The 17,487-nt window shown below is 35.5% G+C and overlaps 2 protein-coding genes across 4 annotated transcripts in view; both read right to left on the reverse strand.

Annotated features, from left to right (window-relative positions):
* LOC113504078 (proton-coupled amino acid transporter-like protein CG1139) overlaps positions 1–3,465 on the reverse strand; it is a 48,749-nt gene extending 45,284 nt beyond the window's left edge. Inside the window, exon 1 of the mRNA XM_026886176.1 lies at positions 3,273–3,465. Coding sequence (XP_026741977.1) covers positions 3,273–3,338 — 66 coding nt within the window. The 5' untranslated portion in view covers positions 3,339–3,465. The remainder of the gene's footprint in view (positions 1–3,272) is intronic.
* A 12,734-nt stretch (positions 3,466–16,199) lies between these two features.
* LOC113504249 overlaps positions 16,200–17,487 on the reverse strand; it is a 67,403-nt gene continuing 66,115 nt past the window's right edge. For all 3 annotated transcript variants that reach the window (XM_026886450.1, XM_026886452.1, XM_026886451.1), the window contains exon 85: positions 16,200–17,418. In XM_026886450.1, the coding sequence (XP_026742251.1) occupies positions 17,245–17,418 (174 nt within the window). In that variant the 3' untranslated portion in view covers positions 16,200–17,244. The remainder of the gene's footprint in view (positions 17,419–17,487) is intronic.

Here is a 17,487-nt window from a genome sequence, read left to right on the forward strand (position 1 = left end):
ACTGACGCAGGCTAGACTGTTTCCGCAGGGGATCCGTAATCCGTTTTATAGAGGTTTCTTAATTATTCAACCGTTATATAGGGAAAAACGGACATTTATGTCAAGTTTAAACGCATAAAAAACGTGTATAAAGATTATAACTTCATTATAATAAATAACTTATTTTATTTCTATTAATATTTTTCTTCCTTCTGACTTGGGAAGAATTAGCAGAGAAAACCGGACGCCAGTAATGAAAATCTGTTTTACGGCCAACATGCAAATAGTTCGAAGATGTTTGAAGCGACATTTGTTACGAGGAGTTAAGTGTAAGCAGCTGATTCAAGTGATGCTCCTTACTTAGCCGAGATATACCAATCAGTCTAAGTTGATGTTGATTTCATATTTTCAGGGACAGATACAATTTTTAGGATGTCTTAAAGTTGAATTACGAAAGTGTTGGAGTGTGTACAGAGTCGCATTTGGTTCTATCTTGTATTGTTTTGGAAAATCTCCGATGCGCGAGGAGTTCCGTGCTCTACGGGAGCCATTGTAAAAAAACAGTTACTTTTCAAATACTGGCCGAGTACCGCGGTTTTACCCGCGACCTTTGTGTTCTATCCTCTCCTGTTGTATAGTAGCGTAATTTTATAATGTTATATACTTCAAGAGACATTTAGACTCTGTGGTACGCCAAAATAACAAGTCAATTCGAACAAAATCAAAATTTCCTCGAAATTACAACCCTTTTCTGCTTTCTGCTCTTCTGCTGCTGTGCAATGTGTCACATTTTACGAATTAAGTCTTCTGGTCATTAGTAATAATCAGTTAAAGTTGTGATTAAAGATTGCAAAAAAAATCGCGCTTTAGTTTCAGCTTCCGTATAGTTACGTTTTTTTCGTCTTTGTGTTCAAAAAATAAAATACAAAAATATTAAAGTTTCTTTGCAACCAGTTTTTGTTATATATTTATGCTGTCGTGAGCACTGATCCGAGCTACATACCCGAATGGGAAATACCCCGGTAACGTTGAGAACATGTGGTTACGATCAGAAAATGCGGTTTATTATACAGAAGAAACTATGTTTTACTTGTTGATCTTCAATAGGTTAAATTGTTTTTCAACCCAATTAAAAAAGAGGGAGGTTCTCAATTCGTCTGTCGTTTGCATTTTGTTTTATGTTTGTTACCTCAGTACTTAATGATGTTTTTGTTAATTATTTTTTTAGCAAGTTTTCCTGAGCGTTTTTTATTAGTTGGTTTTATGTTTTTGTTGTTCAAACTATATTATATTATTTTAATTTAACTTTAGCTTTAGAAATTGCAGTTTTTGGTGATGTCTTGTGAAAAAACATATGCGATATGCGTAAATCCCTACAATTTATATGTAGGTATTTGTTAATACTTAAATTCCTTATAATTTTTCATCTGACTATAATTTATTATCTTTATAAAATAGCTACTGCGCAACTATTACAATTTATAATCGACATATGTTGTTGTGTTGTGTCAATATAATGTTGTACGTATTTAAGAAATTTTCCTCTTGTTAAAAACTGGTTTTTCAAAATTGTCCTTCATAACAATATTATGCGTACTGCGTTACTGTATCATTGCGCTTGTTTATGCTGTGCTTGGCAGAAGCCAGTAAATGGCAGTGAAGTAACGAAAATTGTTTTTTTTTGCAGTTATATGTATTTGCTTGTAACTGAGATTTCCCACTTAACAATAAACCACTTAATTATAAGAATCAAGATATCATACATAAAATTGGTAAGGTATATAAAGACGAAACAGCAAAACTGAACTTGTATCCAGCAGTTAAGAAAACCAGTATCTCAACCACCACTGCGATAGACAGATAGAATAATTAATTTAGTTTGTTTATTAAAAACATTCTTATCATTAATCCTAATCAAATTATTCAAAGTGTTCGCTTCGAAGGCAACAGACGTGGTCGGCCGTGACACGGTCAGTGAATACTTGTGAATTCTCCTTAAACAAGGCTAGTATTAATATATGCGGTCGAAACCGAGTGCGAATCATAGGCAAAGATATTAAGATTGAGAGTTTTATGATAAGCGAGTATTGAGCTATGGTAGTAAGGAATTACTCAAAATATCAATTCCAAATAACAACGTAAGGCCGATAAAAAAAAATTGAGACATATAGAATTTGTAAAATAATTTAATTCCGGAGTATACTGTATTTTTAGTGTATGTAGGTACCTATATATTATATAAATTTTGTGACACCGACTTCATGCGTATTATGTGTTTTCTGTTCTTTCTACAGGCTTTTATAAAGATTAGTAGCTGTAGATGCTGAACAGCTGACTGGCTTTACTTCACACCCGGGTAAAAGATGTCATTCTTATATCTCTTCAACCATGTTCAAAATGCGGGGAGGTGAGATTGGAAGGCAATTGTCATTTGTTTTATTATTATATCAAAAACATTAATATCCAATTATTTTCTTACGTATTATGCCAGAATAATTTGATATTTACGTAATATGATCGGAAGGTTGTGCTTTCCACTGAAAGTTATGCTTTGTTTTCAAAAGATAGGGCTTATGTGCAAGTAGTAAGAATGATCTTTCAAAATGTGTACAGACAGGAATCGAACTAGAGACCGTGCTGTCAGGTCTCAGCTGTATGCCGTTGAACGCGGAGATACATCGTATTGAATAACATTGAGAAAAATGTAGTTAATACGTGGGTTCTGGCAAGGATCCAACACAGTTTATTGCTAAGCATTGGGAAGTGTCTGCTTTGCTATCGCGTGTCGATACGGGTTTCAGGGTAAGCTAAACACGAGCGGATTGGAACTGTAGCCCGAACAATCCCGCAGCTGTTATGTGCGTAAATATTATGACAGTCTTAATGATGGATTCAAATATTCGAATCTAGATATTTAGGATTATTTGAATTTGATCTCGTAATTAAACAATAATTTGAACGTGTGGGTGGAAAAATCAAAGAAAAATTGAATAAGTTTTTGGTTTGGTTCCTTACTCATTGGATTTGTTTAAAAGCTGAGTGACAAGATGCGTGTTTCCTCGCGGTGCGTCCTCAGCATCCGCGTGTCGGAGGGTACGCGGTATTGACATTGTACTAACAGATGACGCGCCGATAGGGTTTATTTTAGTCCGGCCGTGAGCTGCGGCTACCATTCATACGGCTCGAATGTCTCGGTATACGCAATCATTTTTCTACGCAAAGTAGCAAAAAAATTCGCAATACTTAAAAAAAATCCGCATGTGCATAAAAGAAAAAAAGTAAAAATAGCTTACCTTTTTATTCTGTCGTGGCGTGAGGCCCACTTGGGACCCCATCTCAGCTAAAATATTCTTCGGCATTTTGTCACAGAACAGTCAATCACACAAAAAATAAATATAATATTGAATAAGTTCGCGTTTGATACACTAGAAGTGGTCCAGGTGACACGAGGTGCGCGGCGCGCGCGCTGGCAATCGAATGAGCGCGCGGATCTACCCGCGCACAAATATAACCGCGCGTGCGCAAGTGACGTCACGCCGCTTAAGCGCGCGCGCAGCCTGCACCCTGCACCACACACACCATAGCAGGTCGCAACTGCATCATAAAGCTCTGAACACACGATCGGAATAAGACTCATTTTGTAGTTTATTACATATTCCGTAGATATTCCAGACAGATACGATGGAGGTGCGTGTGTAAAACCCTTGTTGTGATCCATGACGTCAATTGTAAAGAATAAAGTAATGATTTTCCACCTAATTACTAAGCAAGTAACGTTTTGAGTTTTGTTGTTTTCGAGTATTGTTGTTTTTCTTAAACATTTAGGTACGTGGATACCCATTGCTTACAACTTCCTTATTTACGTGACGCTTAGTTTTAAAAGCCTAAATTCCTGGTCACAATCGTGGATCATTTTCTGTCTGCCATTGATTATTAGGAGATAGGTAAGTACTATGACGAGTTATTGAGATTTTATGTGAAGCTTAATGTCATAGACCATTAAAATGTACAGAATATACTAACATGCTCACTGCTCAGTGTGCTAAAAGCTCTGAGTAGCAAACTAATATATCATTAAACAAATTTAAATCATCCATCTATTACCTAGTCAATTACATGAAGATGTAAAATGTAAGCTGCGGAAGGAAAGGTGCGATAATTAAAAATTCAAGCTTTTTGAAGAGATGTTCTGCATAATTTTAACATACGATGCAAACAACTTTATTCATGTTATATTCTTAGTTACTATTATATATTAAAAACCGGTCAAACGAAAGTTGGACTTGCGACACTGAGGGATCCCTACAAATTCATGACATTAACAGTTGTTTCTTAACATAGACATTTATTTTTAGTATTAGTTTTTATAGCTTCACAATAAATATATTATCTAAGGAAATTTTAACTGCCTTCGCTATCACGGTATGTGAAAACCTATTTTAATAACCCTATTGTTCAGGCGTTGATGTCTGTCCGTCATCAACTTTGTCTGTATTTCATATTTCAGGATTCAGTACCTCTTGTGTTCTACCTCCTTTCTACCCCTCCTGTAAGAAAGGGAACCCTTGGAATCCTAAAACTTCTTTCTTAATTCGCTTACGTGCGAGTCTATACGTACTTGTTTAATAATGCAATTTATTCATCTAGTACGCACAGAGTATGTTGTTATATTGCTACCTACGCAACTGGAAAACCTAAGTGACATTTTTACACTAACAGAGAAAAATTTCTTTATTCTGTTATCCTGCTCATAGATATAATTATTAGTCTTGGAGGTAACTACGTTTGTATTTAACTGATATGTGAAATAGTCTTTTTAACAGGTAAATTGTTCTTATTTACAAATTTTATGGAAACCTTTTGTATTGCTCGCAGTATCCGGGGCTGTTAGCCCGTAGGCTGCTTTTACAGTCTTTAAATACTTATACATTAAACGCACACTGACCATCTGCACTGATAGATCAATATGCATATAGATTTCCTAGATCTTTTGTGTTTTGTTCTTTAAATAAATTGTCTCCCGCTATAAGGAACTTAATCCTTATGTCGCGGGTGGATTTATAAACATAAAAATCAAATGCACAATGATACTCAGCTCAGGACAAGCATTCGTGGATGACACAAATGCTAGTCCTACGCGGGGATCGAACCTAAGACGTGTCGCGTTTCGTGTATGGCGACGTGATCTCAACAGCTATCCGTACACTCCCAGAATGGATCTCAACCAGCATCAAAAGCAGGAAAATTTGATAAAATTTTCATTATTTTTTTCGGTACATCTTAAATCACTTCAATTATTTTTCCACAGCCTTCGTTGGAGCAAAATCTTCCACCTGTCAACATAGCGAGTACCAGGCCTGTCAGTACCTACTTATCTATATTTAGACATTTGCTATCGTAAACACTATAATGAATTGGTAACGACATTTTCGGGAATTACTTACAGTTTATTGCGTACTAAAGAGTGTTAATTGGAGAACTTGTTTGAATTAACAAGACTTCAGGTTAGAGTCCGCTAGTCACCCTCTTGATTCATGCGTCGAAATTGTTGACATAAGCAGGACCAGAACGTTATTTTAATGTTTAATAAAAGGTTCTGTCTTCTTTCATTTCAACTGGTCAAGTGTGAATCGGACTCACGACTAAGAAATCATTTGTTTTATATTGTATTGACAGTAGATACACTACACATCGTCCGCAAAAAATCAAAAATCTGTCTGTCACGGTTCAAGAGTTAAAAATGGACGTAAGAAAAGAGAGCAGAGCCTGAGTAATAAGATTCCGATTTAACTATTTAGATACCGAGCCTTAAATATTTGACTGTAAATACGCGCCATGCCTCAAAGGATCAATCGAAGAACAAAAACAGTTGCAAGAATGTGTTTTTACTGAAACGAAAATGCTTATCCTTTACCATGCCGACGAAAGAAAGATACGAGTATGTGACACATTCACTACAAAACGGTCCGTTAAGGGTATTAGAGAGCTGCAACAGTGTCTTGAAACTAGCTGTCTCTTGCATACTACAACTCGTCACTTAGTTAAGAGGAGAAACAAATAAAATTGAAGAGGCCTTCTATTCTACTGTGGGACATTCCACGTTGATAAAATGAATCAATATCAATAAGATCGTATTTACTGATAAGAATAAGATTGATTTAAGAAAGCCTTGATGAACACTTCACATGCAGGTACTTCTCAATCCATTGAGTAGTATGTTTACCAATAGATATTATCTTTTATTTCACTCTATAGGCTCTCCTCTCTTTTACCCGACCGCGGTACGTAAAAGATTTATGCATTGAACAGTCAATATTCATTCAATTAGACGGCCGTCAGGAGCACAGCACAGGTATGGTGAAGAATAAAATGTGTTGAATAATTAGGAGGAGAAGGAGCATTTAATAAAGGTTACAATATATATTTTTTAATCGACCATCCAGTGACCCGCAGTGACTATTCTTGCTTGTGATTTTTCTTCACAGTTTGTCAGTATGTGTTGTTTTAGAATAATGAAGAAATATAAAAATCATAACGACTTTCAATATATTTATTTTTATTTTGTGCCAGCTGACCAGCTGCCCACTGATGTTTAAGAAACGAATGTAGAAACTAGACTGTTTGACTTTTCTCTGTATCCTAAACTATGTGGTTAGGAGATATAAGTTCTGATTTATATCTGCCCTTTTTTTCACATTTTCCATTGCATCTTCGCTCCTATTAGGTGCAGCGTGATGGTTTATAGCCTAAAACCTTCCTCGGTGAATGGTTTATTCAGCACAAAATATTTTTTTTAAATTTGAACCAGTAGTTCCTGAGATTAGCGCGTTCAAACAAACAAACTCTTCAGCTTTATATATCAGTACAGAGTATAGATGATATATTAGTATAGATTATATTTTTCTTTTACCGTCCTACAGCTACAGGCTGCACACATATACATATGAGATGAATATAGAACCATAACACTATTGAAAAAGTTTCATTAAGTACAAATACTTTATTCCAACATTAGTGACATAATTAAGTAGTTGGTACCATTGGTACAAATGGCTTAATGTATGTAATGGTAACATCTTTATGTAAAAAATATATACTACGTGCGAATGTCACTGAATTTCTCCTAAACGGGTGGACCGATATAAATATGCGTATTCTGGATAGTCGAGTTTCAAAAATCAGCATCGTGAAAATAAAAAACCAGTTAACCATATTAATTAATTTTCAATTGAAAAGATATTTTGTTTTATAATCAAATTTTCCCTTGAATAGAATTTAGAGGCGAATGCGTTTTGTCTGACGAAGTTCGTCATGTTTACGAGTTAAGAGTCAATACTGATTCAAACTGGAACTAAGTAATCGCGGCATTAGAGATTTGAGGCAGGTCGTGTTAATTGGCATCATTACCGTCAATATTATTACCATTGGAAAATTACTGAAATGTGGGCCATGGAATATTTTACCTTACATACACATTATTGAAATTGTTCTGGAGCTATCTGTATGCAGGGGAAATTTTCCGACTACCCATAAACCCATATGTTTGTAGAGATTAGTCATACGAGAATATCTTAAGAGCTTCATTTGAAATAGGAGTCTATTTGAAGAAGGATTTATGAGCTAGTGGTTTTAAAGAACGTCTATTTTAAATACACCTAAATAGTAAAGATCTATGTCTAGTACATGCGGAAATTTTAGACCGAAAATGATTCGCATTATATATTCCGTAGCCGTTGTTTGGTACTAAATTCTCGATTGGATGTCGGGTTAGATTAATGGGTCAACGTCATCATCGATTTACAGCGAGTCACTGGCGTACGTGTGTTACGTCATAATGTTATAAGCCCAGGAATTTCCCAGGTCCCAAACATGATCAATTAATTATAACATTGGTATATAAAAACATAGCAATAGTTTACTTACCTGCTTTGGCGAAGAATTCACAAGAACATGTAACAAAGTCAAATCAAAAGAAAAGTTCAACAAAAATGTTTCCATAAAGTTATCTATATGTTAGAGTTTTTGCACGCATTTAGGGAAAATATTTTTTCGTGCCCTCGTATCTGGAGAACAGCTAGATGGATTCCGGTGCGATTCTCGCAACGTTTTTTCGTTATTCCACTTTACTTAGGTGTTTATAGCCAAGTTTTGCCGCGGTAGCACATGTCATCAGAAGACCTGCAGAAACCTCATTAAAATTAATGTTGAAATTCACTTCTAGATAAACTTGTATTACCTACACCTTCCTCTTCAGACACCCCATGTCAGAAGATGAAGATGGAAGGTGGCCATTGCATAGCCATGATAAAACAACAGAACCCCATACATTTCTTCATTTCTTTGGTTTGGCTTACTTTTCTCCGATTTCACTAATTAAGATATATTATATTTTTGTTTTTCACCTTCTTTTGTAACACTAAAGAGTAGGTATGTATTGATTTCACGAAACAAATGGTCAATTGTGATTTAGAATAAAACTCACATTAGTTGCCGTTAATCGTTGCTCTACTAACATGGAATATAAATACTTCTAGGAATGACAAGATGTATGTCAAAATTACTTTTTCTTGGAGTTCTTAAGTTTTGCCTTGTAACGTTCTATAACAATTGATGATGTTCGACAGAATTCAATTTATATATAACGATACGATTTCTATATGAACTAAAACACAGCGTAGCGTAAAATTATGGACCCATCATCAGTTTTGATACAAGAAAGTTATAAAAATCCTGTTATTTTCACACAAACGTCAGGTTTTATGGAAACAGCAGATTGTTCTGATGTGTTACGCAATGTTTTTGTTAAGTGGTTGACGTCTAAGATGCTCGCACGTGTACCTTCAAGTTATGCTGTAACCCTGCAGACTCTCCGCATCATTTTGAGAGACTAAACAACGGCTGTATGTTGGATGGAATGTCTTGTCTATGCGTTCTTATACCTAAACATCGAGTCACGTGCTGTAATGTCGACTTGCACATAAGATTACATTAAAAGCTTGAATCCATAGTCTTGATAGGCCAGTGAAGGCCTAGAGTTCAGGTTTGGTCAGTGCCCATCCCTACACTATAAAAGTGATGGCCAACATTACATGGGGAGATTGGAAATCAAGACTTTTTATATTTTGCCATATTTATCAGGGAACATCGTACTATCATCCTTAAGAGTTAATTAGGTACTTACCAGACACGACAGTCGACATCGTCCCTTTCTGTTAATCCTGTCGGAAGTGGAGGAATCGGGTAGTGAAAGACTAACTGACTAAACTTCAACTGCAACGCTAGGCCCGCCTAATTTAGTGTGGTTGCATAGCAATGCGTTGCAGTTCTTTGTGCATGCGATACCACTACACAATATGACGCAGGTACTTAGGTAGGTAACTACTTTAACTTTATTGACTTTACTTGATGAATCGGCCTCCACACGCAAGATTGTCGTGGTAGTTACCTATATTGTATAAGGACAAGTACCGTCTGATAAATTTCTTCTTTAAATATACGTAACGGTTTAAATGATTTGTTGTGATCATCTTGTCGAAGTCTAAAACACCCCGCAAACGTCTAGTGAAATTGTCTTGTTGTTTATGCGAAGAAGATGCGGAAAACCTTAAATTGTTGTTTAAAGCCTAAACCACGCAATAGGTATTAATTCTGTGAAAAACAATAAGAGGAACAAAACAATACAAAGAATATTGACGCGAGAGTGGCTAAATGTTTACAGGCAAAATAAATAATGAAGTAAGGAAATGTTGCTACTCGAAATAGGCAAAAGGGTCATTAGAAGTGTCTATGGAAGCGAATGCCGAAGTTTAAGACAAAATTCAACTTAAGATCAGCTGATCAAATGGCCACTGCTCTTTATCAGAACGGCTACATAATACGATATTTTAAGCATAGCATAAAATGAGAAATAAAACGGCAAAATTTTTTTAAAAGTAGTCGTTTGTTATACTGTTTTTTTAATCTTAATCAACAATATTAAAATAACTTTATTGAAAGTAGACCAATAAGTCAGTTAGGCGCACTTTTTGATCGTCCCAAAAAATATCTATTGACTTTACCCATTACCACCCTCCCTTGTAATCACAACTTGATCTGCCACACTGAGGAAAAGTATTGGAATGCATAAGAACCGTGACCATGTACAAAAACTTCATCAAAACCTACGGAAATTAGTACCCAAAAAACCCACTTACAGCATTCTCACTCATATTTATCTCACCTACCTAATGAAGTTAACGTCTGTTCACATTCAACGATGACTTCTTGGAAAACTGAGGTTCATATCATCCTGTAGAAGGTTTTCGTCAACCGAGGTCATAACATTAAAGAATCTGTGTCACATCGGCTGTGGCCTCAGAGTGTGAATTGATAATGGTCCACACTCCACTTACACTGCGATTGTGACTCTATTAGTTGGTACATGAACTTCAGGGCTGAGGTCGGTTGCAGCTCCACATCGCTGCAATCGTCCTCACGCCGAGGATGCGACCACTCCACTGCATCCGCTCATTCTGACGATAGCCTAGAGGCAATTTTCTTGGAACCACATAATAATTGGGGTCTGCCTTTGTTATCATTTCTTGTTCGTACTTTTAAGATGTTGCTCTTGAAATTGATGGATATTTTTCGTCATCTAAAAGTGTTTTTCGACTGTTGTCGGTCCTTTTCCGGATCAGAGATATTAACGTGGTCGCAGGTCGACCCATCTTTACTCGAACGACTGCGGAGTTCGCTGAACGAGTCCCGCATGCGTTCTGCGTTTTGTCTTCTTTGACAGTCTCTGCGACAGAATTCCTATCGGCTAGTTAAAAAAAACGGTTTTTCTTGGAGTTGGGTGAAAACGCGAGACCCAGCTATTAAATCGATTACATATATTTACCTATTTCATTGTGTCACGTCTAACTCATCTTAAAGTTTATTGTTTTGTTAATTTTACGATATAATAGAATTTTATAGTAAAACCTGAATGTCGTCGTCTACTCATAGGTAAATGTTTTAGGGCAGGTATTGTTGTTCCTGTTACTACGTAATCAAACATGTAAAATACGTGTCAAAACATAATCATAGCGGTAACTTGTCAACTAAAAATTAGTTATTGCTCATAAAGTTTAATTTCAATTGATATATTTCTGATAAATGTGTACACTTTAAGCAATTCCAACAGTATAGTCAAGACGAGCGAAATGCTGAAGAAAATGAAACGCTTACCTACATTATGACGTTTCTAAGTAGGTATCTGAGGTTTTCCATCGAATTGGTCCAGTAACTCTTTAATTTCTACAATGCTTACCTGTAGATTTAATCTAAAAGTATCTTACGCTTTTGAAAAGTAGATCATAATCATAATATGAAGATAATAAATCACAGTTCGATTTCAGGCGTTTGTCTGCCACCTGCGCGCTCATTGTGCCGCTATTAATTAAGGAGTGCCGAGAATAACTCGAACCGAATCGCACCGGTTAAGACCGGATCGCCAGCCAACGGGGGCTCGCGGGCCAACTAGCTGATGTACGCGCCACTGCCAGCGGAGAAATGCGGAAAACATTCGACTTTCGGTAGATGACTTGGAATCAATCTTCAACAGCGACTGACTGTGGCACTAAGATAACTCTCGCGACTCTCACGAAGTACTTTTGGTACTTAATTAGCTAAGTTTTGTTAGTTATAATCCCTTCACAATTTGGGCTTCAATTAAGTAAAAATAAATGTCATAGTAGTTTCACCACCGCCCGAATAATTTTGATGATGCGCAAGCGCAGTTTTATTGTTTTATATGACAGGTTAAGCTTTCGTATACTTAGCGAGCTTAGTAATGTCTAAGCCGATACATTAAAAATTACGGGCATGATTAACGAAATCCAACCTCTATTTTTATGTTATTGTGGCGGAGAAGGGTCTTTCCAGATCAAATTATTATAACAGCAGTTAAACTCGCCGGCAGAGGAGCCCCGCAACTAATGCAGATTCTTAATTGACAGAGGCTGCGTTTAGACGAACTTTATTGATGATGATGAAACTTTGCTGATTTATTATTGGTAGCGTTGTAACCAATAAAAATAAAGATTTTGATTAAACGGTATGCGACTTTTATTGACTTGAATAGTTACACGTGTATGTAACATGGTACCTAAGTATGGAACATAACTTATAGGTACTACGGTGGGTACACTAGCATAATTTTACCTACGTTTTCGCTTACAGGTGATTTAAAGCTGTGGCCCAAAAGTCATGGTTCTTTGTCAAAATCTACTCATCAAGATCGGACCGACTTTATGAATAAAAATACTACTTAGGTTCCTACAAAAAAGACTGGAATTTCAGAAGATGTACTCCTCAATCTCAAAATAATATTGTCGTAAGTAGTTGTTGATGCGTGCCACTGCTACACGCCGTTTATCGTCGACCCGCTGCCATGGATGCAATTACTTTTTAAGCAAAAGTATTAGGGCCCCTGAATATTGGAAAGAAATTATATTTTGAATACTGACAAGATTTATTTTGTGCAAATTATATGCAATTTTAAATATAATTAATGGTCTCAAACCAGCATGGCGAATAGAGCTCAAGCTGCCGATGGTTAGGGCTTCAGAGGGAGGAACTTCCTCACGATAAGAGAAGTTTCAAGAAGAACCGCTTTCTGAATCTACCTCTTGACCCGGCCGACCAACGAGAGCCTCCTCAGGTGTTGGTTGAGGCTCTTGGCTATTAAGCCATCAAATTAAAAAATGTCGTTACATTTTTCTTGCTATCGTTTATACATAGTTGCAATGCACTTGTATATATAAATGAGTGTATGCTTATCAATACATAAGACCTTCGGGTGGTGTGCTGCAAATGAACGTCTTCCTGTTGATGCGCGAGCCCACATCCGAACTCGCCTTGACTCCAATCACCGCTGACAATAGGCTCCAATCACTAAATCACTTATTTATATCATGGGAACAAGTTTTACGAAACACTTGACAAGATTGAGAACTTACTTGTGTTGCTGAGGGTGCCAAGAATTGGCGCAAATAGCTACATTTACTATGTATCGCTGTCAGAAGGTTCGAATACCTAAATCAAATGAGAGTGACGTCAACAGCTGTCAACATCTCGTCATAAGTGACGTTTATTTTCAGGAATTTCAGTGTTTACCATCAAGACTGAATCAGATTTAATAGTGTAGGTTTTTGCGGTTCCTCCGATTCTAACAGAATAGAACTCAGGCAACATTCTTATCCTAAACACGCATGAAGAGTTATAGTTTTCCTTAAGCTGCAGGAAAGTTATTCAGCTAAATGTATCAAGGATTACTGAATTAAAGAAAATGATTAAATTAATTTATATTTTTTATTCCAAATAATATAATACACTCGTAAACATTTGACAAAAAAAGGAACTAACACTTTTGTCATAGGTACCTTACAATCATTACAGCGAGCTCGCATGCGTTACATTCAGGTAATTTTGTGCACCCCACGTCCGTACGGGTAACCTAACTACTTATAAATTTATAACACAAAACAACTGTATTATTGAACCACAATATATCGAAGAGGAAGGGAAGAAACGTGATATAATCTAGACAAATTGCGTACTTTTTGTCGTCAATAACAATTCAAAGTTTATTGACAGACTGGTTTTCTAGTGATACCTTAGTACTGACATCTAAAACGGGCATTTAAGAAATACATAATACATATTTACATTTCACGGATTGGTTATAAAGGGATCAGTTATTTCTAGTAAGATTTCCTTATCGATATGGAGGTCCAATATACACAAACATAGAATTTTGAGACATCTAAAACACATTTTTATTTTCCACTATATCTACAGGTTTAAACCTACAATACTTAATACATTTGGCCTCTACTTGGTTTAATAATAATCTATGATGGATTATGCCACACTCGACTTTGGAAGATACTAGTTGAAGGGTGAATTAGGTGTAAAACTACAAGTTCTGATGGAGAATTCAATCGTATAACATCATAAATAAACAACACTATATATTAAGACACATAATTTGTCTACAACATAACAGTATATACTATAGTAAGAAAGCAATGAACATAATAAGTATAATCATTCTTTTGGATAATCTGTACAACATTTATACAATATTCATAAATTAATACAAAATATACAAAATTGACATACAGTTCATATGTATAAATAGACCGAATTGGCAAAATGTTTTAAAGACCTCGCAGCAAAATTATTTCGTATAAAACGGGAAACTACATTTCTACAGTTACAAGCCATAATGTTTATGACTGCAAAATGATTTTATGTAGTCCCGACCAACCTTGGCAATGATCGTATTTTTTACCAATTCAAATACCTGTTTTTATTTTGTAGAAACTTAAATATCTCAATTAAAGCCATAATTGAAACTTCGGCTATCATATTTAACGATATTTTATTGGTAGTCAGTTACAGAAATCGGTTAGCACAATCCAATTTACATAGTATAGTGCTAGTATTTATCCTTGTCACGAATTAACGAGCAAGAGAGCCATTCGTAGGAATTCATTGAGTTAATAGTTTTAAAAATCAGGTTGTTTATCCACTTCTGTTGCTGATTATAGTACCTATTTGATGAATGACCAAGGGATATCTGTTTCAGAAAGTCAGTTTTATAATAGATTTGCACCGATTAAAGAAAAATAAATGAAACTCTGTTAAACCGACTCAAGCCTAGTAATTGGTTGCTTATTTTCTAGTCTTTGGACAACCAATTCCCGAAAGACGAATATTTGAGGTTAACAGATTAAAATCAAAGCCCATTTTCTCTATTTTAACAGATATATTGAATAAAGTTCCGAATTTCTCACCGAGGTTATCTTTTCGACAGATTGTGAGATTACTTTAAAATATTTTGCTGTTTTTACCATTTTAAAAGATTTGTCAACTCTAGCGAACTACTTTGTATATATTCACATCATAATACTTCTCGAGCCGTAGATATTGACCGACTGATGCTCGTACAAAAATTAGTAAATAAGTTACCAATGGGCGGTACGTTTTCGTTAAGCTTAGATGAACTGATAAATATATCGCTATAATATTTATATTAAAGAAGATTTATATTATTTATAAATATTAAAGAGTAATAAATATGTCATTATATTATTATTGTAACGTTAGATATTACCGTAGGTACGTGCCCAAATTGTGGTTAATCCTAAACCTCACATCACGTGTTATGTGAAACGTCATTGTGTCTATAACCATTAGGTATTGTTTAAAAATGGATAATACCCTATAAGATAGTATAAGGTAGGGTTGGGTAGGGTAGGTAAGGTAGGTAACATACGACATCGGTCATCAGCGGAATGCTCTGCAACTTGGAAGATATCACCAGTCATCTTTCAGCTTGGATACGCTCAATAATATTTTTTCTACATGACCCGCATGTCAGATTTGTCAATGAACTTTGAAACCGGACCTTATTATGTCTCAAATTCATTTAACTGGTGATTTTACTTCAGTCCAGGTTGACCACAACTCGGGCACACAAAGTAATAAGATATTTATAGTCTAGTATTGCTCGTGTTTTTAATTTTATTACAAAATATGTAACATATAGGTATGTATGGTTTAATTAATTTCATTAAAATTACGAATTATTGATTAAGAGATATCATAAAATATAAATTGATAATATTAAAAATGTAATATATATTTACTTCAATTTGGAAGTCAATGATTGCTTTTTATTGGGTTTTAAGTAATGTATAAACATTATGAAAGACAACAAAAGTACGAGAGGTATACCGAGGCAAGTTTGTATTACAATTATGTAAATATAATTTATATATATTTCATATAAGAGCATCGGGGGGTAAATTGTTTCTAGGTAGGTGTAAAAAAAATATAGCTATTGAAAAATTCCTTAATCGACAAATCCACCAATGAGACAACATACGACTTGAAATTTTGATAAAAATACTTAATTGCGTGTTTACATATTTCATATCTGTCTGTATTTAACAAGCAGATAATTTATAGATTGAAACACGTCTACATTTTCTAAAATAAAAGGAAAAAAATGGCTTCATATGGCATTCTTTTTCGAAACATAAATATGGCCAGCACTCACTTTAACTCAGCATGGTGTTAGAAGTCTAATGACAAACAAAACAACTATATGGGAGCACGCGACCACAAGGTAGACAGCCATCTTCTAAATAATATTTAAAAAATGCATAAGGATTAATAAAAGTCCAGTCTTGACACGTTCGATTGCGCGTGTTGGGAATCATTCCATATTCAAAGTACAATCAGACAAAACAAACACCGAAAGAAAAAAACGGTTTATAATAATTTAGGGATGTGATTACAAAACAGAATATTACATACAAACTAACGTTGCTGACTGTATTACGTGACCAAAGTTTACGTGTTAAGACAAGAACTTTTTAATAATTATTCAATAATACATAAGTATATATAAATAGAACATCTTACACATTCTCAGTCTTGGAGAAAATCGTTTCGTAGGTAACAATTACATTTCGTTGTATATAAAAAACAGTAATAATATACAATTAATAGAAACGAGGTGTTAAATATATAACTATGATTTGTAAATAGGAATGTTGTTATATTTTGTGTAGAAACATTTATACGACAAATTTATCTGTTATATGAAGAATGCAGCTTCATATGAAAACAGTAATGTTTTCTGTAGAGGCTTTTGAGTCACTCACTAATAAAAAAATTCTGTCTAGCTACCTTATTTAATAGATACATATCTAACACATATCCTCTATAGCTACTTGTAGTAACATCAACACAGCGCTGGCCTTACCTCTTGATTTATTTCTTTTAGTCTTAGACACGGCGCTTTCTCATTCAGATAGCTGTTGTCATATGCAACGGCCGGCGCTGCATCAATACATTTAACATTATATGAACACACAAGTCATGCTTCGATGTAGGTTGGTACAAAGTTTGCAGGTATATACATTGCCTGATAGTTTAATGACGTCACTAGTTTGGAGTTTTTCTACAAACATCGATATGTACACTTACATTTCTTGTAACATTAATATTAATGCAACTATGTAGTTTACTACACCGATATGCTTACGTACAGATTCTGTAGTGATGACGTCACAGCAGCAAACATTTACATCGACGAACGCTGTTATATCGCTATACTTACATGCGTCCTCTTTGACACGCCAGTTGGGTGTTACGCATAACTTGTTATAGACCCAGTCTGGTGTTGGACTGGCTAGTTGACGATAGTATAGTTGTGGAGTGCGTCGGTCACAGCAAGGGGAAGTGCGTGTCGGCGTTGTGATGCAGGGCGGCGGCGAGCGCGGCGTGCAGCGAGTGCGAGCGTCCCGGCATCGGCAGCAGCGACAGCACGCGCATCTCGCTGTGCTGCGAGCCCTCCGCGCCCGTGTAGCGAGCCACACGGGCCATCGCCGCTGCACTTATCTACCAACATTAGAGTATAATATTAGTAATTGAAAAAACTTCAGGAATTTTAATCAAATACAAATTTGC

Source organism: Trichoplusia ni, chromosome 21 (assembly GCF_003590095.1).
Source record: "Trichoplusia ni isolate ovarian cell line Hi5 chromosome 21, tn1, whole genome shotgun sequence".
In the NCBI taxonomy this organism is placed as follows: Eukaryota; Metazoa; Arthropoda; class Insecta; order Lepidoptera; family Noctuidae; genus Trichoplusia; species Trichoplusia ni.